The 26,176-nt window shown below is 38.9% G+C and overlaps 1 protein-coding gene across 2 annotated transcripts in view; it reads right to left on the reverse strand.

The window, feature by feature from the left end:
• The window catches only part of SLIT3 (slit guidance ligand 3), a 796,526-nt gene that overhangs the window by 634,750 nt on the left and 135,600 nt on the right, over positions 1–26,176 (reverse strand). For both annotated transcript variants that reach the window (XM_072630930.1, XM_072630932.1), the window contains one exon: positions 12,548–12,619. In XM_072630930.1, coding sequence (XP_072487031.1) covers positions 12,548–12,619 — 72 coding nt within the window. The remainder of the gene's footprint in view (positions 1–12,547; positions 12,620–26,176) is intronic.

Genomic DNA, 26,176 nt, shown 5'->3' on the forward strand with positions numbered 1-26,176 from the left:
AATAAAGTTGGAGACTGGGTGAACTGGGGTTATACTAGAATGAGTGAACCAACTTAGGGTGTATTTATTTCCTTGCAAGGATACAAAATGTTGCTACATACTGAGAGGTGGTTGGTTTGTTGGAAAGAGTGCTCAACTAGTAGTAAGACAAGACCTGGCTCTGTCACTAGATTTGTGACTAAGAACAAATCACTTCATCTCTTTAGAGACTCTTTTTCCTCATTTTTATAAGTTCACAGGATCATAGAATTAGAGCTGAAAAAGAACCTCAGAGGTCTCTTGAGTCAACTTCTTCATTTTACAGATGAGGAAGCTGAGGTCTAAAGTGACATCTTTATCTATCACTTAAATGGGTAGTAAATGGAAGAGGCAGGATCTGAACCTAGATCTTCAAACTCTTGATCCAATGCTCTCCTCAACCTTCTGTCTTCCCACCTCATAGGATTCTTTTGAAGATCAAGTGAGGTTATATTTGTGAAATTCCTTTGAAAACTATGGCACCAAATATAGGTTAGGGTTAATGACAAACGCAATTAAAAGTTCCTGTTGGATCTAGTTCAATGACAAACATTTTAAGTTTTGTCATTTTAAGTACCTGTGCAATAGGACTGCTGGAGAATTTAAGTCTGGATTTCTATACCCCACCTTGTCTCAAAAAAAAAAAAAAAAAAGGAAAGCTGATCTTATTTTATAATATAAAACATTTCCTGGATATTTTTGATTGCTGATACAGACGCTCACAGTGGAGAGAGAGAATGTGAATTTCATAGTGGAGGTGAAGGCCAAATCTGTTCTTATTGCTAGCAATTGAAATGTTTACCTTTCCATGGGTTCTTGAAGAGTTCTGACCCTTTATTTGGAGACTCCTGGGTATACTCACCAAACTCTGCATAGCATGCCCCTTGACTATGCACTCCGCAGGATGCTGTGAGAAGCACATGGTATTCTGCAGAACAGGATTCAAAAGCTGGACATTTCCAGCTCTCCAGGTGGGATTCAGCCAAGGAAGTCTGAGAGGGATCCAAGTGGCCACAATCCCATGTTCCTGCCCTAGGTCCAGACTATCCTTTTTTTTTCTTTTTGTCTTGTGCGTGTTTTCTATACAGCATCTCAGTAGCCTGCAAGCTTTGGGCACAGCTATAGATGCTTTATTTATCATGAATGATCAACAACCCTCTGGTGTATGATTTGGAGAGCGCTTAGTGCCACAGTTTCTCGCCCCTGGGCAAAAGATGAGAATTACATCAACAACAACAAAAAGTTGACCAAAAAAAACCTCAGAAGATACTCTTAGTAATAACAATACAACAGCAGTCATGTAACACTTACTTGTGGCTAGGCAACGTGCTACAAGCATTTTACAAAAATCTCTTTTGATCCTTACCACAACTCTGGGAGGAAGGTTCTCTCTATTTTTCAGATGAGGAAACTGAGTCAAACTGAGGTCAAATGACTTGCCCAGAGTCATATAGCTAGTAAGTGTTTGAGGCTGGATCTGAGCTCAAATCTTCCTGACTCTATCCACTAAGCCACCTAGCAGCCTAAACAAATTGATACTGATATCCTTTGTTTATGATCACCCATATTCCTCAATGTATACCTCCCTCCTTACCTCCCAGAGAGCCATTCCTTATAACAAAGGAGGAGGGGTGGGGGAGGAAGAGGGAAACAGTTCATCAAAACTAATCCATGTATCAAAAACGTCTAACATTATATTTAGTGTCCCACACCTATAGTACCCCTCCTCTTCAAAGAATCAGGGCTAGGGGTGGCACAGTGGATAAAGTACCAGGTCTAGAGTCTTCCTGAGTTCAAATCCGGTCTCAGACACTCCCTAGCTGTGTGAACCCCAGCAAATCACTTAACCCAGTTTGCCTCAGTTTTCTCATCTGTAAGAGCTAGAGAAGGAAATGCCAAACCACTCCAGTCTTTTTGCCAAGGAAACCCCAAATGGGGTCACGGAGAATTGGACATGCCTGAAAGATGACTGAACGACAACAAATCTATTTTCTTTGGGGCCAAGCTGAGTCATTATCATTTTAAAGTGTTCAGTTTCAATGGTTTTGTTGTTTTTCTTTTCATTTACATCGTTGTAGTAATTGTGTTGATCATTTTCCTGGTTCTACTTCCTTCCCTTTGCATCACTTCATATAAGCAGATTTTTTTTCATCATACTCCAGACTACTGCCAGCTGTTTGCTCTCTTGGTCCATTTTCTTTTTTAAAAAATTAATGTTTGTTTCTTCTTTTTTTTAGTGCTGACAACCACGAACATTTCAATATACAGAGAAGAACAAAAAAGGAGAACTGTACATGAAATTTGTGAGTTTTGGTTATGTCCAGTTTGTTTTAAAGATCCTCAATCCATTTTCCAAAGCCCCTGGTCACTCAGAATAAGACAAGGGGATAGAAGAAATCAGCTGTGGGAGACAGAACTACAATACAACTTCTTAACTGCTCTAATCCAGGATATTCTCAGAAACTAAGCTCTTTAATACATATCCCCTCTCATCATACAACAAGCTGGTTGGCCCTGGGGTTTGGCCAGTGCTATCCTACCAACCAAAAGCTGTGCTGACTTCCTTTAAAATAAATTTCTCTTTTCTCCATGGTTCCCCATAGCACACTGACATCATGAGCAAGAGGGCAGTGACAAGATTATGAGAATGATTAACGTTGTACACCCTTCTTCAAAAAATCATCATGGAACCCCTACCAAGAAAACAAGCTAAAAACCTCACCTTGCAAACCAAAGAAAATATTAAATCCATGAAATCACTCAAGTTACCCTTCCAAAGGATAGGGAGGCTCAAAATGTTTTATGCAGCAACCTACAAGAAACTCATTTTGTGGGATGTTTCACATTCCAGCCCATGGTTTATTCCCCCATATATCCCTGCCACTAATATCAACCAGATGTGGCAGTGAAGTCTGTGCAGAACTGTAAAAATTACAAGCATATTCTGTAATTCCAAAGCATTGTAAAGTCACAGCTAGCTTTTTTTTTTTTTCTCCCACAAGCTGGTAGAAAGTTTCTCAGAACAGGGACTACCTGTTCATTTTGGAAAACACTTCTCTGCTGGTCCAACTGGCAAAAAGAGTTTCCACCATGAAATCCAAATCTGCTTCCCATAAATGGGTAAAGGAAGTCAGAGGGATTCATTTGTAAACATCCTGGTTGGGTCCATGAATTTTTCCCTTTAAAAAAAAAATAAGAAAGAAAATGTTTCCACCTTTAATACTCCAGATCTCAGTTCTGGAGATGAGACAGGGATAAATACAAAATCCTGAGCCTTGATGTCTCAAAGATCCAGGAGAAGGTTGATTGAAAAATGGACTTGCTCACATAGCTACACTTGGGGAATTAAAACAAAAAAAATCCAACAAATTACCATGCCCAAAGTAGAGTGCATTCAGCTGACTTCACAGTCATATTGAGAAAGAAAGCAGATTGTTCCAGAGAAAAGAGCACCAGCTTTGGAGTCAAGGGCCACAGGTTCAAATATTGCTCTAATGCTCACTATCTGTGTGAGCTTAAGCAAAACACTAAACATCCTCAGGTAAGGACCTGAGGACCTCAGTTTCCTCATCTGTAAATTGAGAAGACTGAAGTAGAGGACCTCTGGGATCGCTTTCGGTTCAAGTTCTGAAAGCCTATGGTACAGAAGCTAAAGAAACTATGGAGATTTAGTCCAACATGTGTATTTTATAGATAAGGAAATGTATGCCCAGAGAAAGGAAGAGATTCACTAGGCAATTATGTGACTGACACATACTTGTTGCTTAAAAAATACCTGTTGAATTGAACTGTATTGATATCTATATGAGAGCTTTGGCCTCTTAAATCAACTTAGCAAGAATTAAAAAACACTTAGCTGGATACAAATGCTTAGTAGGGTAGAGTCCCAACGGAAGAAAGGAGCTCATAAGGACTTAAGCTAGAAAAGGCCTTATTATGTAGTTTAACCCCCTTGTTTTGACACGTGGGGAAAATGAAGAGTTGGGTACATAGGGGACATAGTAAATAGAGGCCTGTGTCTGGAGTCAAGAAGATTCATCTTCCTGAGTTCAAATCTGGCCTCAGACCCTTACTAGCTGTGTGGCCCTGGGCAAGTCATTTAACCCTCAGTTTCCTCATCTGTAAAATGAGCTGGAGAAGAAAATGGCAAACTACTCCAGTATCTTTGCTGAGAAAACCCCAAAAGGGGTAAAAATGTGTCAAACACTATTGAAAATAACTAAACAACAACAAAAAAAAAAGAATTAGAAAGTGACTAGCCCAAAGTCACACAGAAGTGAATAGTGAGAGCTAGGGATGAAACCTTCAGCCTTCCCCAAGCCTTTCTTCTCTAATACTTTGTTTTGGTTCCGTTATATGTGCCAGCGGGCTGAGGTGCCATGGTGATAGTACAAGTGAATCTGAAGGATAAATACCAAGAGAGATACTATGCCCAGCATAACCCATTATCTATCCACACAAAGATTAAAGTTAAATCAGCCTTCAAGTACATGATGAAACTTGTAGCTAGTGAAGCATAACACAATAGCAGAGAGAAGAGCTGCCTGACAGAGGAGTCTGCTGCATTGATGTGGGGGATGAGGAGAGAAGAATTCCATAGTCACAATGAGGCATTACTTGGAGAATTTGAAGAAAAAAACCACAACAACTGGGGCACCTAAGGGCGAAGTGGAGAGAGTGCCTGGTCCTGGAGTCTTCCTGAATACAAATCTGGTCTCAGGTACTTACTAGCCGTGTGATCGTGGGCGTCACTTAACCCTGTTTGCCTCAGTTTCCTCATCTGTCAAATGAGCTGGAGAAGGAAATGGCAAACTACTCCAGTGTCTTTGCCTAGAAAACCCCAAATGGAGTCACAAAGAGTCAGACATGTCTGAAAACAACTGAACAACAACAAAAACTCTAACTTTGGTAAATATTATCTACAAGGCAGTAAATATGCCCTACAATAATTTCCAGCATGCCAGCTGCTGATCTGGCACAACCAGACAACAGCAGGACAGGGTGAAACTCTTAGGACAAGGTGAAACCCTTCTATGCTTTCCAGAATTCCAAGACCACAACTGCAGGTGCCCCTATCTCTTCCATAGGGTCTAACTACTTCAGGAGGTTAATTCCATATCTTCACCATCCCACAGCAGATAGCAACGATCATGAAAAATTATGATGTATAATTGTTTTCCCTGCTGAGTTTTCACATTTGTCTAACTGCACTGTAAACTCTATGGAAACATATATTGCATGTTGGATTATCTTCAAGTTTTGTTCAGAAATTTTTAAAAAAAGGCTAAAATGACCACAAAAAGGACACTCTAAGTATTAAAAAAAAAAAAAAAAAGGTTAGCATACAAGAGGGTCGTTCCCTCTCAAAACTCAGTGAAATCATACACTAATCTGGAGCTTCCCTGGAATTTGAGAGTAATGGCCTTTAATTTTTTCAATGGGAAATGTGGTTTGCAAAGATAAAGCCACAGTAGCCCTGGAGCTAAACCTGGTGGTTATTCAGACATTGTTTTCAGCTGCCTACATTCTATCTTCCTAATTCCTCAAAATTCCATTGACCCAAAAAAGGTGATTTTTTTGTTACCCTACTGGCATATTTAACGGTGTCAAAGACCACAGCAAGGTCTTAAGAATAACTGGACTCTCACATTCTGACATTAGCATAAGTGATTATTTATCTACGACTGCTAAACAATTACTCAATATTTAAATGGACTCTTTGGAACCAAATCTAAGACAGCTGGGTTATTAGGACACTAGATGCCTATATAGCTTCCTCACTAAGAAGTCAAACTATTAAAACACATACACAGACCAACCCTATGAGCCATTTTCTCTCCAATGTTCTTTACTTCACTGAATTTTAGAGGGCTGTTAAATCACTGTTTCCACCTTACTTAACACTGTCTAAAGAATCTTCAGAAATATTAACCAGTTAATCCCCAAATAACCAAAAGTCCTTGTCCATACCTTAAACTCTCTTTTTTATTAGGAGAACTAAGACTATGTGCAAAGAAGGATAGAATTATAACATTTTAGAGCAGGAAAGAACCTATTCATAGAGACCTGCATATACTAGAGTCTCCCTGGGACTTCCAGGTTTGAGTCCAGATAGGAGTTCCTGTTTGGAGAGAGAAATGCCACAGACGCCAGAAAGAAAATGTCCTGAAGGGATTTATCCCAGACTTTTCAGACAGTCACCCCATGTTTTCCAAACTCCAGCTTCTACTTCTATGCCGAACCAAAGGCCCTGCTTCTGTGACTCTGGGTTCTAACTTGTGAGCCTCACTTTATCTGATTTTGCCTTGGGCCCACGATGCCACTTTGAGGCCTGGGACTCTCTTGTTTGCTGGTATCTGTATCCCCAGAACTTAGCATAGTACCTGACCCATAGTGCTCAAAAAATGTCTTCTCCTTCCTTCCTTCCTTCATCCATTCCTTCATATATTCATTCAGGGCCATCTCATTCAATCCTATCATTTTACCAGTGATGCCTCAAGAAGTGAAATGACTTGTGAAAGAGACTACACATGGTTAGTGGCAAAATCCTGACCTTGACTCATATTCCAGAGAGCTTTTCCCAATGAATTCAAGATGATGGGGCTAATTAGCTGAAAAGGCACTCTGCAGTGAGCTGGTTGGCCCCTTCTCTCTCTTAAAAAAAATTAAACTTATAGCAATGGGCTGACTAACAGACTATAGTTATCAGGGGAGCACTTGATAAGGTGTCTGTGCTAAAGCTCTAGGACAGCTAACAGGTCACTTAAGCACTACTGGCTACCCTTTAGCTATTTACCATAGAGCAGAATTCAACACAAAGTGGACGGTCATCTGACTTCTGCCCCAGTGATCTTTCTCCTACCCCATGAAGCCTGAGGAGCAGGTGCTTCCTTTTTCCTTGTCTCAGAGATTTGGGGAAATAGATCCTTCACCAATTATTGAAATGAGCCTATAACAGCCCACAATGTCTATCATATACCCTGCACAGGTGTGAGCCAATTAGGAATCAAGTACTTGGTAACTACCACTGTATGCCTAACACAAGAGCCAGCACGAACAATTTTGGACCCTGGGGCAAGTGTTGTGAATCATGTCTGGACCAAGCAATAGGAAAGGTGCCATCAAAGGACCTTTTCAATTTGTGATACAAAAATAAACAAGTGGTAATTAAGAAAAATTCAATTTAGTAGAAGGAATAATGAGTTGCTATTGAGGCTTCCATACTATAGAATGAGTGCATGTATTAACTTTGTATCCTCAAAATTTTGGTGCCCAGGTGCCCTGACCTAATTATAACTCTTCTCCTCAGTACCATCTTCATTCTTCTCCAGGCTGTACTTCTGACTTTCCACAGGATACGGTCTACCATGCCATAGAAAAACCTCTTCAATCTGGAAGCTCCTTTTACTAATTTACTATTTCTCACATTCGAAGTACTCTTTTGCGGTAGCAAAGAACTGCATTTTGTGGTGGCAAAAAACTAGAATTTGAGGGGATGCCCATCATTTAGGGAATGGTCAGATAAGTTGTGGTGTATGATTGTGATAGAACACCATTGTGCTATAAGAAATGATGAGCAACATGGTTTAAAAAAAACCTGGGAAGACCTACATTAACGGATACAAAGTAAGTGAGAACAACAGAACATGGTAGACAGTATAATGCTGTAAGGATGAACAACTATGAAAGACTAAGCCAACTATGATCTAAACAATGATCCAAGACAATTCCAAAGGACCCATGATGAAAAATGTTAACCACTTCCAGAGAGAGAAAGGATAAATTGTGAGGGAAGACTTTTTTTTTTTTTACTTTCTTTGTTTTTCTTGGGGTTTTTTTTTTTGGTATGTTTTCTTTTGTGATAGGGTTAATATAGGAATAAGTTTTGCATGATTTCACATGTATAAACTGATATCATATTACTTGCCTTTTCAAGGAATACGGGAGGGACTTAAGGGAGAGAAGTTGGAACTCAAAATTTAAAAAGAATGTGTGTCAAGTTTTTTTACATGTTGGTTGGTTGATGTCCTTGGTCTTCATAGAGGACCAAAATGACATCATTATTATAAAGTGAAATTATAAAGTGACATCATTATTATAAAGTGAAGCAGGGGATGTGTGTCCAGCTGTGGCTGATCAGACCAATATGAGCTTGGAATACTGTACCACAGGCTGGGCACAGATATTACGTATGAATATCTGGGGTGGAAATCCCAAATTTGCACATCCTGCGTTTACTTTGTGCTGTCTCAATTCTGCTTTGCTCAAGTGGAGGGAGTGTTGGTGCCTGATTTTCTGTTTGCAGATGATTGTGCACTGAATGCAGCCTCTGAAGCTGAGATGCAACCAAGGATGGATCAATTCTCTGCTATCTGTGCTAATTTTGGCCTAATAATCAACACCAAAACAACAAAGGTGCTCCATCAGTCACCACCACACCATCCATATGTGGAAACATCGGTTACAACAAATGGAGAAGTTTTGAATGCTGTGGATAAGTTCACTTTACATGTAATTGGGAAATATTTGATGAAATAAGTAAAAATATACTAAAAAAGGGGGGGGGGAGGGAAATACTCTCTGTCCCTATCTACCACCTGGTTTCTCCCAAAACCTCCATTTTAAGGAGAAGGCCCAGATCAATCTTTTTTTCATGCCTCTCCAAAGTAAACTCCTGATTTTCTACAGGACTTTCTCTACCATGAATGGCTCAGCAATGGTTACCTTCACCTCCACACCTGCATTTTCAGCTTTTTATATGCTGTCTTCTCCTTGAAGGCAGGGATTTTCCGTCTTTGTGCTTACGTCTGTGTTCTCAGTGCTTTGCACAGTCCCTGGCACACAGTGAGCCCTTAGGAAATGCTTGTTGACTCGACTGTGTATGCACTGTGCAGAATATAGAAGAAAACACGGTCCTACCCATGAGACCCTTATAATCTTCTAGCAACCGAGTAGACAGAATGCTGGACTTTGAATCAGGAAGACTTAGGTACAGATCTCACCTCTAATATCAATTAGTTCTTTGACCTTGGATAGGTCACTTTCATCTGTAAAATTAAGGTTTAGACTGGGTGTCCAAATGCAAAACTAAGGGTTCAATGAACACGAACACACATGCACACACACACACACAATCTCTAAAGTTCCTTCTAGTGTTTAAAAAAAACCTAGAAACTAGACAATAAGTTACAATCAAGTCTGAAGTTTCATGTGCAGAAATTAAGACCAACAGGAATTCAGTTGCCAAGATTTATTAAGTAAGTTCTGTATGAAGGCCTTAGATGGAGGGGGGCTGCAGGGAGAGACACAAAGTTTAGATAACACATTGTCCTTCTTCTTTCTAGTGCTTCCAGACTAGTGAGAAGATAAGACACAGACATAAAAAATAATGCACAATATTACATTAAAACTGCATCAGAGAGTTGCAAAACAATGAAGAGTCTGAATGGGGAAGATCCTTACGGACAGGGAAAGGATTCACGATGGATATGGCAACTGAATTGTGGCTATAAAAGTACAGCCTGATGTGGAGGCAGGGAGGAACAACATAAAGGGTATGAGAGTAAAGACCCAAGAAGCAAGTGAGCACAAGGCATGGTGGGCAAGAGGAATAGAGGACAGTCCAGAGTAGGCAAGGATAGAAGTCAGTGATAAAAAGTGAGAGATGTGACTGGAAAGGCTGAGAGAGTTCATCAATGAAGGCTAGAGTTGTTAAGGGGAGGGGGGTTTCACTGAGGAGGAAGGCCTTGAAGATTCCAGAGAGAGCCCACTTTCCTGTTTTTTATTATTTTTTTCAGTTAACAAACATTTACTTTCTCTCCCTCCCACTGTCTACAGTTTAAAAAAAAATCTTATAATCAATATGCAAAGTCAAGCAAAATAAGTTTATACATTAGCCACATCCATAAAGATATGAGAGATGGCATTTTCCACTCAAGCATGCCCAAGAATGCCAAGCTAGGGTAAGGTTCCATTGTATCTACACATCCCATTCAGGGTTACAGGGATTGTCCATGCTCATCCTATAACCATAGTTCATCCATCAATATTCAGATATGGACATAAATTAATTCTTTAGAAAAGAGGAGTAAGGCCTGGGGGATTCACTGTAGATCACACCCTGAACATTCAGCTAATTATTCTTAACTTCATTGAAGTTCAGAGCTGTGTCTACTGAGGGGATGTAAAGACTGAAGCAGGGGATGTGCTCAGATAGATATGTTCAGGTTTGGTCAGACACATGAGGAGGAATGAGGTCCTCTGTATCATCTGTACCCACCGCAAGGCCTGCAGAAGACATTTGGTGGCAGTTTCCTTAGCACTGACTGAAATCTTGATCCTCTTCATGCTAAACAGGGAGCCAGGGATTGATTTGGGGAAGACTAAGGGTGGGGAACTGTACTTTAGGGACTTGATGGCAGAACATCATACACTGTCTCTGCCTGCTCCCATGCCAGGAAGCCTCGCAGAATAGTGGTCTTAGATAAGGGGATCATTGAAGTAAGAGTTAGCAATTTTATACATTCACTTGAGGGTTTTTTAAATGTGAAAATCTGACCACAGATTATCATCTCACAAATCAGAACCAGCATGGTGCCAGGGGAATGAGCTCCAGAGAAACTGGGTTCAAATCCCATTTCTATCACTTACCATCTGTGTGACAATAGGCAACTCATTTTACCTCCTTTGGTCTTGGTTTCCTCATCTGCAAAAGGAGAGGGCTGAACTAAATGACCCCTAACAGCTCTGTAATCCTATAAACTCCTGGGTCAACTTGGGCAGCAAAAACCAGACATACTCCGTTTACTGAAAAGCCAATAATAAAATCACAAAATAAATAGCATATAATCTGCCCTAATTGTATAAAGGCAGGATAAACAAGTGCTATGTAATCCTGAGCTGAGAAACCAGGCCCTTGTGTGGAAATAATTTAAGGAAATGGATATACCAAAGAGATGAGGTGGAAACCAGGGTCAGCTTACTTTGTTTTCCTGGCTCTGCTATTAACTCAGCTTTTCCAGCTGAGATAGAAACTCCAGCAGGGTGGATTCACATGTGTGTTCAAACAGCATGGGGTTGGCAGGGGGGTGTGCATTCACCCTCATGTCAAACCAGCTGTGCAGGTAGTTCCTGAGTAGAAGACCACGAGTATGCCCAGTATCCAGTAAGAAGGTGTTGACAGAGATGACAGAGCACCTTGGTACAGAGAACACCACAGGAGTGCCTGACAAGATGCAGGTGTCTCTTACTTGTGAAGAAGAAGGCCTCTGTTCAATTCAGGTCCCCATTCAGTCCTTTCACGTCAGTGCATCGACAACAAAACTCTTAAATTGTGTGTTTGTGTATGTGCATGTGTATGTAATAATGCATATGTGTATTTTTCCTAACATTGATTTGGCTACTAAACGAATATAAGATGTATTGTATTTTATATTTCCCAAGGAAGACGAATTTATATCCATTCCTTCATGTGAAATTTTATTGCACAAATAAACATTAAACTGAATTGGAAATGTATATGCATATCGCAACTTTTCAGCCTCCCTACGGTAACTGTACAGTTTCACCAGCAAGACTTCTATAGCAGTCAGACCATTTGCTGTACCACTAATAGAAAAACCCCAGAATAAAATATATCTGCATGCAGCTCCTGCTGAAAAGTTCCCAAATGGCTAAGTCATGCTCTATACAGTTCTGTTTTGTGATCAATGAAAGAAATCACTAGGAAAATCTACACCAGAATCACAGAATCCACTGGCCATCATCGATAAGCATTGACTGAGCACCCATCATGTATGTATGCTCAGTCCCACTACCTCAGAAATCATATTTCATCTCCAATTCCAACCAGTCTCCCTGTTCAAAATAATTCATATTGAATGAGTGTGCCCAGATGTCGCTGTAACTGATCATTTCTGGTGGGGAAAAAAATGACTAGCTGGCTCATTCGTTCTTGCAGAAATATCCTCTCAACAGAGTATTCTGCGGCTAGGAGATCCAGAAAACACAGTCTATGCCCCATTTATTCTGCAAATGGCAGGCACTGTTCTCACCAGAATGACTGTATGTGAATACAGGCTCCCATCAGAATGTTGTGTTCAAAGCAAGAGCTCTCCATAACCAGCATTTTTTTGTTAACAAACTGAAAGCAAATCCCATAAACATGAGACATTTCTCTGCAGTCATCTGGGCCCTTCTGGAAGTCCCCTCTCTTTTAACATCCCCTCCGCCCCAGCAAGAAGCATCCCACCATCACAAACAAATTATCACCATTGGCCTCTTGAAGCTCTTAAGCTCTGAGGGAAGCAAAGAGAAACAAAGAGTGATGGCTTCTTTATTTTCTCTCTAGTTCCATTTCCTTCAGCTGACAACACCTCACTGAACATTGGTCTGACTTTTCTATTCAACACATCCACTGCCAAGTATCACATGGCACAAGAGACTACCAATATGATGGCAAATACATTATCCACACCAGCCATTGTACATAAAAGCACAGTTTGTATATTAGGAATCAAACTCTACTTACAATCTGGTTAACTTCAGGGTGTTCTGGAAAAGCAATTCGGGGAGGACCTGTAGCTTATTCTTGTTCAAACGCCTAAAGATAAAAAATAAATACAAACAACCATTAAGGAAAGATCCACATAAAGGTAATCTTGTCTAGCCATAGATCCCATATCAATCAATAGTAAAAAAAATTAACAAGTAATTATTAAATACCCCGTGTGCCTAGTCCTAAGCTAGGCCCTGAGAATGACAAAGTCATCATACTCAAAGAACCTGAACCCCAGTGGGAGAAATAAGACACAAATACAAAAAGATAAATGGCAACGTAAAGTTGTTGTTGTTGTTGAGTCATTTCAGTTGTGTTTGATTCTTCATGACCCCATTTGAGGTTTTCTTGGACAAGATACTGGAATACTTTGCCATTTGCTTCTCCAGTTCATTTTACAGATGACAAAACTGAGGCAGACAGGGTTAACTGACTTAGGGTTACACGGCTGATAAATGTCTGTGGCCGGAATTGAAGTATATTATCAGTGTCAAATGAAGGAGATAATGTGGTATAGTATAAAAGATCTTTTTGGATTTGCAGTCTGAAATCTCAAGTTAGAATATGAACTTGTTACCTGCATGACCAGGGAGAAGTCACTTAGCATCTCTGGGCCTTGTTTTCTCATATATAAATTGATGGAGTTGACTCAGACATTTACTTAGATTTCTTCTAGTTCTAGATTCTATAATACCTTAAATGCAACTAACAATAGACAGTACATTCATTCAAAAGACTGAATTATCTCTGTGGGCTAGAGTAATCTAAGCAGTCATCATGGTCTTGGACTAAGTCTTGAAGGCTGATGGAAGGCAGTTTAGGCAACATTTCCTTAGCTAAAGTAGAAAGTTCTTGTTTCTTAATTTAGAAAGTGGTGGTTATGATAAGCCACCATCCACCTCACAAAGGCATTGTAAAATGTGAGTTCTACTAATGAGGATGGTAGAATATTTGGACATAGGGTTGGAAAGATACTTTAAGTTCTGATTTTGGAAGGCCTTGAATGTTTAACAAGGACAAAAGTGATGTTAACCTGTAGGCCATGGAAAAAGTCTACCATCATTGCTCATCGTGATGAAAGTGATGTTTAAGAAGATTAAATTAGTGACTTCCTATATCAAAGAACTCCATCATACATGTAAATTATATTAACCATGAATAGCTATGACCCCAGTCCTTGCCACAACTAGACTTTAACCTAGAACTAATGAAATCCTGGTTTGTATTAAGAGAGATGTAGCTTCTAAAAAATAGGGAAGTGATAGTCCCTCTGTCCTGATAAGACCACATCTAGAAAAACATGATCAGTTCTGGGTGGCAATAATTTAAAAGTAACATTGATGAACTGGAGAGTTCTCAGATAAAGGTGAAGAAGATGGTGAAGGGCATTGGACTCATCTTATATGAGGACTTGTGGGAGACACTGACCATATTCAGTTTGGAAAAGAGGACTCAGGGTAACAAGAGAGCTGTCATCAAGTACTTGTGGAGGCAGGATTAGATTGGCTCTATTTGGTCCCAAATGGCACAACCAAAAGCAACATGAGAGTTTCCAAGAGGTAAGTTTGGGCTTGATGCTGGGGAAGACTTTCTTAACAAGAATAAATAGGCTGCCACAGGTAGTGGCAGGCTTTCCCTCATTGGAGGTATTCAAGGAGAGACTTGAAGATAATTGTTGGATATCTTAAATTGGAGACTCCTTCCTTGTTGGGTATTTTAGACTGAGATTTCTTTTACATGTGGACCAGAGTGAATGACTGATAAGAACCCTTCCAACTCTAAATATCTGTGATTCTATATTTGTTCCTTCTTTGTTACTGAAGAAGACCATGCCATCAGAGAAATAATAACATGACTTGCACTTGACTTTGTTTGGAGTGAGGGAGGACTGTGCAGGTCACCAGCCTTACTTCTCCTCCAGAGCCATCTGAATCCAGCGACCAGACAGTCATCAGGATGACTGGAGATGACCCAGGATGAGGCACTTGGGGTTAAGTGACTTGCCCAAGGTCACCCAGCTAGTGAATGTCAAGTGTCTGAGGTGAGATTTGAACTCAGGTCCTCCTGACTCCTGCACTGGTGCTCTATCCACTGCACCACCTAGCTGCCATTTTGTCAGGTATACTGCAAAGGGAATTCTTTTGCAAACGGATTGGTTGTCCCTAATGAGGTCTGAGTTCTATTTCAACTCTGAAATTCTGCCATTTAATGGCACACCAATACTTGTATGAAAAGAGCGGTTCTAGATAATAAAAATGATATTAAAATGTAATTTAAAAAACAATCTTACTTGTTCTTGCATTAGCTCTTCAGGTTAGCCTATAGCTTCAAGTATATTTCAATGAGGTCATCTAATCAATATAGCAGAAAGTTTGCCTTGTCTAAATCTCTTTTGACTAAGAGGCAGGATATGGACAGAACCCAACTATGAACAATAATCTAGAATGAGGGTTTGTGACCTGGTATTGGTGAACTTTTTAGAAAAAAAATTTTGATAACTCTTTTCAATATAAATCAGTTTCCTTTGTAGTACTACATGTTTTATGGGCAGCTAGGTGGTGCAGTGGATAGAGCACCAGTGCAGGAGTCAGGAGGATCTGAGTTCAAATCTCACCTCAGACACTTGACACTCACTAGCTGTGTGACCTTGGGCAAGTCACTTAACCTCAATTGCCTCATCCTGGGTCATCTCCAGTCATCCTGATGAATATCTGGTCACTGGATTCAGATGGCTCTGGAGGAGAAGTGAGGCTGGTGACCTGCACAGCCCTCCCTCACTCAAAATAAAGTCAAGTGCAAGTCATGTCATCATTTCTCTGATGTCATGGTCTTCTTCAGCAATGAAGGATGAACATACACATCTGTGATTCTGTAAACATAACAGCTGAAAAGAGAGGTGTCAAAAATGCTGTATGCAACATTACTGAGTACGTTATATTAAGGTGTAATTAGGAAATAGTCACCAAAATAAAAATACAACAAAACAAAGCTAACATTACATTTTTAATGTAAGTCAATATGCAGGCACCCTCATGTATAGAATATCTATCTGCTCCTCTTTATGTTTGAATTTGACACCCATGGTTTAAAAAATGAAAACTGTTTTTCATAAATACCCATACTCACCAATGTCAATAACATTCCCAGAACAATACAATGCTGCCTGGGCTACCCTCTATCCCCAGTCATGAAAGTTGCTTACTTGGCTGAAACTCATTTCAATTAATCACCTTTTTTCTGCCCAGACTTGTGATTCTATTAGTACAGGGAAATCCTATTGGGGAAACTCCCTGCACTAATTCAAATTGGCAACTCTTTTATAACTAATAATCTAAAAGGGTGGAGCCTGAAAGTGCAAAAACATTACGTGATTTGCTCATGGCCATAGCACATATATTGGTGGTAAGATGTGAATTTAAGCCTCTGTGATTCTAAAAATAGCCCTTTAGCTGCCACCCCATCTCAGTCAATTCAACAATTAAACATATAATAATGAGAAGCATACAAAACCCTGTCCTGGGTATTATGGGGGATGGAGAAAAGTAACATATGCTCTATATGCATGCACATTTTTATTTTTGTATCAGACCTGTATTTTTATTATGATTTATGATTATGTTATTTATTATTATTATTATATTTATTATTATCCTATGGATAAGGAACCACCCTCTACCATTGCAAAATAGCATCTTCTCCAAAATTAACAATCTTAGCAAACTGCCTTAGAGCACTAGGAGTTTAAGCCAGTATATGTCACAGGCAGGACTGGAATTCACTTCTTCCAAAATCCAAGGACATCGCTCTATCAACCATGGAACACTGCCCACCCCTACAAGATATGTTCACCTGTAATGTGACCAATGAGTAGCCCTTACAATAAATGATATTGGTATTTGGGTCAATTTTTTAAATCCTATATTAATTTATGTTATAACAGGGCACACAAATTCCTCTGAAAAACAAAATAAGCTCCTTTTCTTATGAGTTCACTGCTTTCAGCATTAGGGTCTCAGATAAATGCCTAAACCTACCTGTGCTGGTGGCCACTTAATTATTTACAAGATTGTTAGCTTTACCTCTGGGATATCTCCATATCAGGGTTATGGATGATGAAAGAAGAGGCAAACTCTAGGTTAGAGTATAGCTAAGCATGAACTGGGGCCTTTCTCTGCCAAGAAATGTTTATAGACACAGCCAGGTCATGTGGCTCCCATCTTGGGTCTGCAACACTTTCAAGAATCTCTTCCAGAAGGTGTCTGGTTTTTATCTCTGGCTCCCCGCCTCTCCTCTCTCTGTGTCTCTCTGTTTCATCCCCTCCATCCCCCAACTCTCAGCATGTTGGCTGAGAAGAGCACTGAATCTTCCAAACACCACGGGAGTGCTTCCAGCCTTCCCCCTGCATGCATCCTGCAGTCTCAAGTGAGAAAGGAGGAAAGTTGTGTGTTTGATGCATGTTTTGAAAGCCCAAGAAGCATGGAGAAGGGAAAACATAATCTGTACAGGACAACTGCATTATACCCATTCAGTGCAAGTAGCCTCAATCCAGGAGAGAACAAAAGATTTGTTGCCTCTGTTCCAGGCAAGGAGCTACGAATAGAGGGGCATTCATGACCTTAGAGAATATCAGGGGGTTTCTCTTATATCTTAGGTACTTGTGAGGGCTATTCTACTTCAGAAGATTTTGCTTCTGGAAATCAAGCAATCAAGCACGTATTGAGCATTCATTATATGCAAAACCCTGTGATAGGCATTGTTGAGGAAATGTTTGGATTTCTTCCTTGGAAATAAGGTATAGTCTGCACTATCAAAGTACTTAACTATACATCTAAATAAAAGGTTCTTTTTTCAAAATTATTTTTTTCAACTGTCAAGCATTGTTTCCCTTCACATTTCCCTCACCATGAAAAAAAAGAAAACAGAAGGAAAATAAAACCTTTGTAACAAATAAGCATAGTAGAGCAAAAACTAATTCCCACAATGGCCATGTACAAAAATACATGTCTTATTCTGCAAATTATGTCCATGCCTCTGTTAGGAGGTAGGGAACTTGCTTCATCATTAGTCCTCTGGTACTAGTTGGTCACTGTGTTGATCAAAGTTCTTAAGACTTTTGAAAAAAAATTTTTCAATGATGATGCTACAAATGATTCTCCTGTTTCTGCTCAATTCACTCAGTATCAGTTCATTCAAGTCTTCCCAGGTTTCTCTGAAACTTCCGCTTTCAAAGTTTCCTACAATAGTATTTCATTACATTGCTATACCACAATTTGTTCAACTATTCCCTATCCCCTTGGTGTCCAGTTCTTTTCTATTACTGAAAGATGGCAGCTAGGTGGTGCAGTGGATAGAGCACCAGTGCAGGAGTCAGGAGGACCTGAGTTCAAATCTCACCTCAGACACTTGACACTCACTAGCTGTGTGACCTTGGGCAAGTCACTTAACCCCAATTGCCTCATCCTGGGTCATCTCCAGTCATCCTGATGAATATCTGGTCACTGGATTCAGATGGCTCTGGAGGAGAAGTGAGGCTGGTGACCTGCACAGCCCTCCCTCACTCAAAATAAAGTCAAGTGCAAGTCATGTCATCATTTCTCTGATGGCATGGTCTTTCTCGTCAATGAAGGATGAACACATGCGTACTACTGAAAGAGCTGCTATAAATATTTTTGTGCACACTAAAGGATCTTTTCCTTTCCTTTTGACCTCTTTGGGTTATATGTCTAATAATGGAGTTGCTAAGTCAAAGTAGATGAACTTCAGTAACTTTTAGGGAATAATTCTTAATTGCTTTCCAGAATGGTTTTACACATTCACAGCTCCAACAATAGTATAACAATGTGTCCATTCTCCCAAAGACCTCTGAAGATTTGCAATTTTCTTATTTCATCAACTTTGCTAGTCAGATGGATCTGAAGTGGAATTTCGAGAGTTGCTTTAACTTGTATTTCTCTAATTTTTCGTGATTTGGTATCATTTGTTTTCATATTGCTATCGTTTGCATTCCTATCTTAGAAAACTGTCTGTTCTCTAACTATTTAATAATTGGTGAATGACTCTTATTCCTATAAACTTAAATCAGTTCTTTATATATCTTTAGGCTAAGGGTTCTTAATTTGGGGCCCACAGACACCCCCAGGACCCATGGATAAATTTCAAAGGGCCCATGAATGTGAAAGGGAAAAATTTCATCTTTATTTTCACTTTCCTCTGGTTTCTTTTATAATCTTAAGTATTTTACTTTATGGATTTATAAACACAATTATGTAAAGGGCTACAAAGGTTTTATCAGACTGCAGGAGGGATTCATCACACACACAAAAATGTCCAGGGCCTCAGATTGAAGGGGAGAGACAGGACATACATATAGGAAAAGACACCCCACATTATAAAGCAGACTTTGTGAAGTCCTAACAAAGGTGTAGACACAATTAGTAGTATTCTAGCTCAGATGAATGTTAGTACCTAGCTAAAGCATGACTTGCCTTTTCTATTTCACAACTGAGGAGTATTAGGAACTATAGAATTTTGGAACTGGAATAGGCATTGGAGAATATCAATTCCAACAATTATGCCATGTGGCTGGAGTTCAAATAGAAGGACAGATCAAGGCCTCAAAATGGCTTCTGTAGGGCAAAAAGGAAGTGGAGGACAAGATCTCTGAAGGCCATTGGAGAGGTTATGGGATTTTAAAGAAGGCTGAAGATTGACATTCAAGGGTGGAGATTTTTGGAGAATTCAAAGAGAAGAACGAAAATGAATCAATCTGAAATAAAAGCATAATGTCATGGAAAGAAAACTGGATTTGGGGTTAGAAAACCTGCATTCAAATCCTGGCTTTGTTTACATGGGTGAGTCATTCAACGCAGGTAACCATGGATGAATTATGTAACTGTAAATCAGTTTTTCAGCAGTAAAATGAGGGGTTTGGACAAGATGGCCTCGAAAGTTCTTTCCAACTGTAACGCTATGATCCAATGAAAAGAAGTAAAGCTAAAGAAAAAAAGAGGAGGAGTCAGGAAGATTTGAGTAAATCCACCCTTAGACACTGACTAGCTAAGTGATCTGGATGCAATTCACTTAACCTCTGTCTGCCTCTGAGGATGAAAATCATAATATCTAACCTCCTAGAGTTGTTTTGAGGATAAAATAGGTGACATTTGTAAAGCACTTATGCTGTCATCATTATTGGTGTTGGTGGTGTTGTTAGAAAGCAGAAAAAGCATCAAGAAGAAGGTGGAAATGGACCCATAAAGAAGATTCTGAGGAGCGGAAAAGGAGGAGGAGGGGAAAGAAGGGCAAGAACAGAGCAGTAAAATTAGGGAAGTATGGCAAAAATATTTAGGAGAGATAAGTTGGTAAAATAAAGAAAAGGATGCTGAGTTTGGTTGTTAAATTTAAGGTGATAAGGAGATGGTCAAGACCCCTCCTTTCCTTGTCCCTAGGCAACTATGGGGGGGGGGGAGAGACAGAGACAGAGAGACAGAGAGAGTAGGGAGAGGGGGAACCTGCTATCAAGAGTGACAAAGGGCTGATGTTCTTGTTTCTCAAAATATGGAGAACCAGGTGATTTTTATAATTGCACTAAGAATACAATGTTTTTAATTCAATTCTGTAATGGCTACAGGATTGTCTTTCATGCACAAAGTTCCAGCCTGTCTTTCTCTTAAAATGGAATATAAACTGACTCAAAGCCTACTTCTGCAATCTCCCAGCTATCATGGAGAATGAAATATTCTACAGAAAGGACTTCAATGTTAAAGCAGAAAAGTTATGTGAAGAAGGAGAAGGGAATCTTGACTTGTATCAGGAGTTGGGAGGGTAATAGAATGTGACAAAGGAGGAAGGGAAGAAGAACCCATGAACACTTGGAGCTAAGTAATAAATGTGTGTCTGAGGAACAATACTGATCTGCTCTCTGAAAAGAGATGGTGGCTCCACATGCTGTAGGGTGAGAAGTCATCCAGGAAGGGTAAGAGGAAAAGATGATTGGTTGTGGTTGCTAAATCCTTTTAAAGGGGAGGAGAAGTATCTGTTTACTGACTTGAAATGAACAATACACTGGTCTGCTCTTTTCTAAAGGCATGAATCTAGGATGTGACATAATACCTTCCAAGACTTGTCAAAGCAGATGATTTCTATCCATTTCTGATAATTCACATGGCCACCATACTGTAAGAAGGAATATAAAAAAGTATTGCTAAGGATTATAAAATTTGGGGAAAGGAACTAAAGGCTTAAGAGCACAATCTCTTTCATCACTGCAGCTGATCAAAGGGATTCGGAAAAGAAAGATGTATTTGAAATATGTGAACAGCTAGTTAGGATGGTGTTTGAGAACAGGATTTGTTTCTCTGTCCCACAACTTATAATGTTAGAATGACAAGTTCTTGTTCAGGGATGGAGTGCCCCTCATGAGAGCTAATGAAAATGTGTTCTCTTGGAGCATTACAAATCTAATCAAAAGGATTTAAAACCAAAAAGGAAGGGGAGGACAAAAGCCTACCTACGTATCTCTAAGCAATTAAGTGGCACAATGGATAGAACTAAGGCTGAAGAGGAAAAAGATGGATGAGAAAAGTGATTTTTAAAAAACTATATTGGGTGTAGGAGGAGGATCAAACAACAGATAGTACTGATGCTTGGGATAGATGGGACAATCTTGGAAAAGAAGACAGAGCTGTTCATCTCTTCTGCTACTTCTGCTTTTTCTGCCAAGGAGAGTGCTCTCTGAACTATTTTTAAAAAAAGAACAAAAATAACAGGAAGTTGATAACCAAAATAAGTAAGGAGATAATAAGAGCATACAATTGCCTTTAATAAGAAATATCCAGATGATTCAGATTAAAAACTGACAGAGGTGATTCTTGAGCAAATGTAGGTGACCTTTAAGATTCTGGCAAGCAGAAGTATGACAAGATTAGAGAAGAACAATTTTGTCCCAGTTTTCAAAAAATGGAAAAGAATGGAGTTTACAAGCCATAGTCTAGTAATCATTTCTTTAAATTTTGGCAAAATTCAAGAATGTTTTGTTAAATGGATAGTTAATGAATATCTAGGAAAAGAATGAATCATTACAAAAAGCTGGCATGGTTTTATCAAAATGAGGACCTGCCAGACTATCCAACTTCTTTTACTGATAGAGTTAATCAACTATTAGATTAGGGCATTGTTACAGCTTAGTTCACCTAGATTTTATTCTTCAAGTATTGGAGTATATCCATCATTTTTGTGCCAAACATTTCCTAATGTATTTCCACTACCACCACCACTGAATCTTCCTTTCTAGCAAAGAAAAGCAACTCTAGAAAAATAACCAACAAAATAACCATTTTTGATAGCACATGTGACATTCTGCTCCCATAATACCCTCATCTCTCTCTTGACAGAATGAAAATGAGTTTCATAATCATTTTCCAGGACCAAGATTATTCACTGCAGTTGATCAGAGTTTAGTTGCCTTCTAATGTTTTTGTTTATAGTACAGTACTCAATGTACATATCATTCTGCTAGGCATCAATTAATGCAAGTCTTTCATGCTTTTCTGAACTCATATTTGTTATCTCTTAAGACATTGTAGTATTCCACTATATCTATATAGCAAAATTTTTTCAAATATGTGGGCTGCCACTTTGTTTTTAGTTGTTATATGTGTGTTTGCATGCCACTGTGTGCTAAATCTTTCTTCAGTCCCCTTAATATTGACTAATTGGTTCATTTATCATCTTTCCCAATGTTCCAGGTTTGAGGTAAAACTTCAGAGTTCTATATTTCTCTTAGTATAAGTAATTTACAGCATTCTTTCATGTTTTCAGACAGTATGTATTTCTTTCAAGGGTAATTCATATCTTTCAACCAACTTATGGTTTGTTGAATGCCTCTTACATAAATGTGGCAATGGCCCAAATATCCTTGCAATGAGATTATCAGAGATATCTGATGCAAATATTGTTCCTTTCTTCTCCTCTCCCCTAATTCTGGCTGCAATGTTTTTGTTTGGACAAAAGCTCTTGAGTTTTATATAATAAAAATTGTCTCATTTTTTCTGATATCTGCTTCATTTAGCTGTGAAATCTGAAAGGAACCTTCTTCACACTCTCAATTTTTTTTGATGATGTAATTTTCTTACTTCCAAGAAACTAATAAACTTTTTTGCTGGAAAACTACTTTCCAGCTTTTCCACTCATTCTTGTTAATAGCTTTTCTCCCAGTAATTTGCATTCCTGGATTCATCCAGCGTTGGGCTTCTGTGTCAACTTTTCTGTCATGCTTATGTAGTCTATTCCAATGATCTACTTTTTTTTAAACCAAAGCAAATCATTCTGATAAATATTGCCTTATGAAATTGTTTAGGATCTGCAAATGCTAGGCCTTCTTCACTACTTTAAAAAATCCCTTGAGATATCATGTTTTTCATTCATCTAAATGAGGTTTGTTATTATTTTGCTAGTTCTTTAAAGCAACCATTTAGTAGCTTGATTGGACAAGAACTTTCATTGTATTGGCATGACATAAACATGAACAATAGCTACACTTTAATTATTTAATCTTTCCTTTATTTCTACTTACCTGTATTTTAGCAAAACATGTGACAAAATTTTGCATACTATTCTTGTGAAAAAGAATGGAGAAAATAGGTTAGACAGTAATGTTTAAGGGTATTAGAAACTACTTAAATGACTTAAAAGAAAATTAGATTGAAGTAATCAACCTCACAAGTACAGTTCTGGATGGGAGAGGTGTAGTTTAAGATAACTTAACTCTTAACACCTTTGAGTGAATCTCCAAACTTGATCTATGTGAATTAAGTTACTGTTACCATTCACTCAGGGCTTTTATTGAGTACTTTATATACCATAGCATCTAGCACCTATGAGACAAACTAGCAGGCATGTAGAAGGGATATAGGAAATGTTTTCTATTTCAGCTAGCTTGGGAAGTAGTGAGTTGTTCCTCTGTGGATGTCTTTTCAAGTGGAGGGTAGATGACCCGCAGCACAGCAGCCCTTCTGAAAAAAAAAAGTGCTCTCCTGATAATCATGAAGGTCCTTGAAGGCTGGAACAGTTGGTATAAGACCTGGGGCTGAGTGTACTGTTTTAACAACTGCACAGTGACATTGGCTACAATTATAACTAATACCATTTATGACTATCATCCAGTAATTGCAGTTGCAAACTCTGATCCATTGCAAGGCTCCTAAAGTAATAGGAAGGAAAGAAGTTTCATGTGTTAAAAGCCCCACACTAGAGTTGGAGTTAAAAATAAAAGCATTTGCTTCAGAGATGCTGGAAGGTAATGAATCATTTTAGGTTCTACTCTGGTATTTGTGCCAGGATGAAAAAAAAAACCATAAAACCAACCAAACAACCAAATTTAGCCAACTATGCATTGCATGCTCCTTAACAGACCGTGAATGGGATTCTAGGGTTGGTTGGCTGGGCCCTGTTCCTAAAAGCCCCATGGCCTTTCCAGCCTCTGCTTGGCCAATGCCATTCATATCAGAAAGAGCTCAATACCACATCTCATTTCCATCTAATTCCAGAATTTATTCATGTTTACTCTGCCATGTGGAACTGAAAGGTCTTCCTCAGGGAACATTTGAAGGCTGTGGTCTTAAAGCAACTGAGTCCTCATATGGCCACCATATGAATAATTTTAGAAAAGGAAAAAAAAAGCAAATGAAATGAAATATCTTCCTTTCCTTGATACAGAGGCAAGTATGCATTTGGGGGAGCAGGCAGGTGGTTACTGTAATGGGGCACTCTATCACTCATATTTTGTAATGTAGTCATCTCACACATTAGGGGGAAGGAGCAGGAACGTTGGTACAATGCAAGGAGTAAACCCAAGTCTGAGCTAAGAACTTACTTTAGCTTTTAAAGACAATCTCAGAGAAGGCCAGGGCCACTTACATAGTGTATCTTTGAGATTTCATAGAATGCAACTTGGAGTAAAGATAAGGTCCTAGAGGAGTCCAGTTCTTCCATAATCATTACAGTAAAGTTCTAAAAATGCAACACAAAGAATGATAAAAAAAAACAGAAGAGACAAAGGCAATAACCTCTTTGCAGTTCAGAATTGCACAAAAAACCTGCCAAAAATCTCAAGGGATTATGAGAGGAGATAAGACAAGGGAAGAAAAAGCCACTGCCCCGAGCTAGGGCTGAAAGCCAACCCTGGTTTGTCAAAACAGCAGAATTCAGAGCTCCCCCAGCTCTGAACACAGGAGAGAAATCCAGGAAATATGTATTTATCGGGGGCCTTCCAAGACACCAGAAGTCATTATGCTAGCAACCTAGACTAGAACTATAGCAGCGAAAAGTACCAAAGCAGTACTGAGGAAGTCCACTCCAAAGTTATAAGACAAATCAGCAAAGCATGTAGGTGGCCGGCACCTGAGTCACTGAAGAGGATAGAACTAGCACAGTGCACAAGTAGCCCCAACACCACAGCAGCATGGTGACCAGTACAATCTGTGTTGTCTGGATGTGGTCTGGGATATGGTAAAAATAAATTCAAACCCCAAACTGCAACTGAGTTTTTCTTTCCTAAGGGGAAGGAAGGAAGGAAGGAAGGAAGGAAGGGAGGGAGGGAGGGAGGGAGGGAGGGAGGGAGGGAGGGAGGGAGGAAGGAAGGAAGGAAGGAAGGAAGGAAGGAAGGAAGGAAGGAAGGAAGGAAGCAAGGAAGGAAGCAAGGAAGGAAGGAAAAATTTGTTGGTCACCTCCTGAAAGAAATCCCAAATTGAAGACATCCAGAAATATCAAAGCAAAACTCCTGGGCTTATAAATCAAAGAAAAAATATTGGATCCAGCCAGAAAGAGTTCAAGTACTTATGAACCAGTCATAATCCTCCAAGACTTGATTACAAGCACACGAAGAAAAGAAAACCCTGGAATACAACACTTCAAAAAGAAAAAGAAAAAGACTTACAACTAGAAGTAACTTCCCCTACACAGCTATTTATAATCCTGTAGGGTGCAAAATAGGACTTTAACAGAAAAGAAGACTTTGAAACATTTCTGAGAAAAAAGAGGAGACAGAAGACAAAAGAAACTTAGAAAGTTAAATATATTTGAAAAATCAGAAAGGAATAAATTATGATTATAAAAGACACAAACATAATTTAATTATAACCTTCCTCTCACTTTATAATCCTCCTTTCTTTCTCCCTTTCTCACTTCTTCCCTTTTTTAAATGTCATCATTTACATTATGATGTTATAATTTATGAATCCATTATTTTAATCATAATTTATCTCCTAATTGTTCACATGTATTTAGCTTTCTAAGTTTATCTTGTCTTCTGTGTTTAAATTATAATGTAATTATAATTTAAATTATTAATTAATTAATAATTATTAAGTTATTATTCCTCAATATCAGAGGTTTTAAAAGGAAAGAAAAGTGAGAGCAAAAAGAATATACTAATGTAGAAGGGGGTAGGAAGACAATGTTTAATTGAGAAAAGCAGAAATATCAATACATCCTTTATTCACCACAATGAAATAAAATTATAATCAATAAATTTAATTGCAAGAAAGTATACAAACTTAGAGAGGACTTCATTTAATTCTAAAGAAATGGTGGACCAAAGAAAAAATA

This window comes from Notamacropus eugenii, chromosome 1 (assembly GCF_028372415.1).
Source record: "Notamacropus eugenii isolate mMacEug1 chromosome 1, mMacEug1.pri_v2, whole genome shotgun sequence".
NCBI lineage: Eukaryota > Metazoa > Chordata > Mammalia > Diprotodontia > Macropodidae > Notamacropus > Notamacropus eugenii.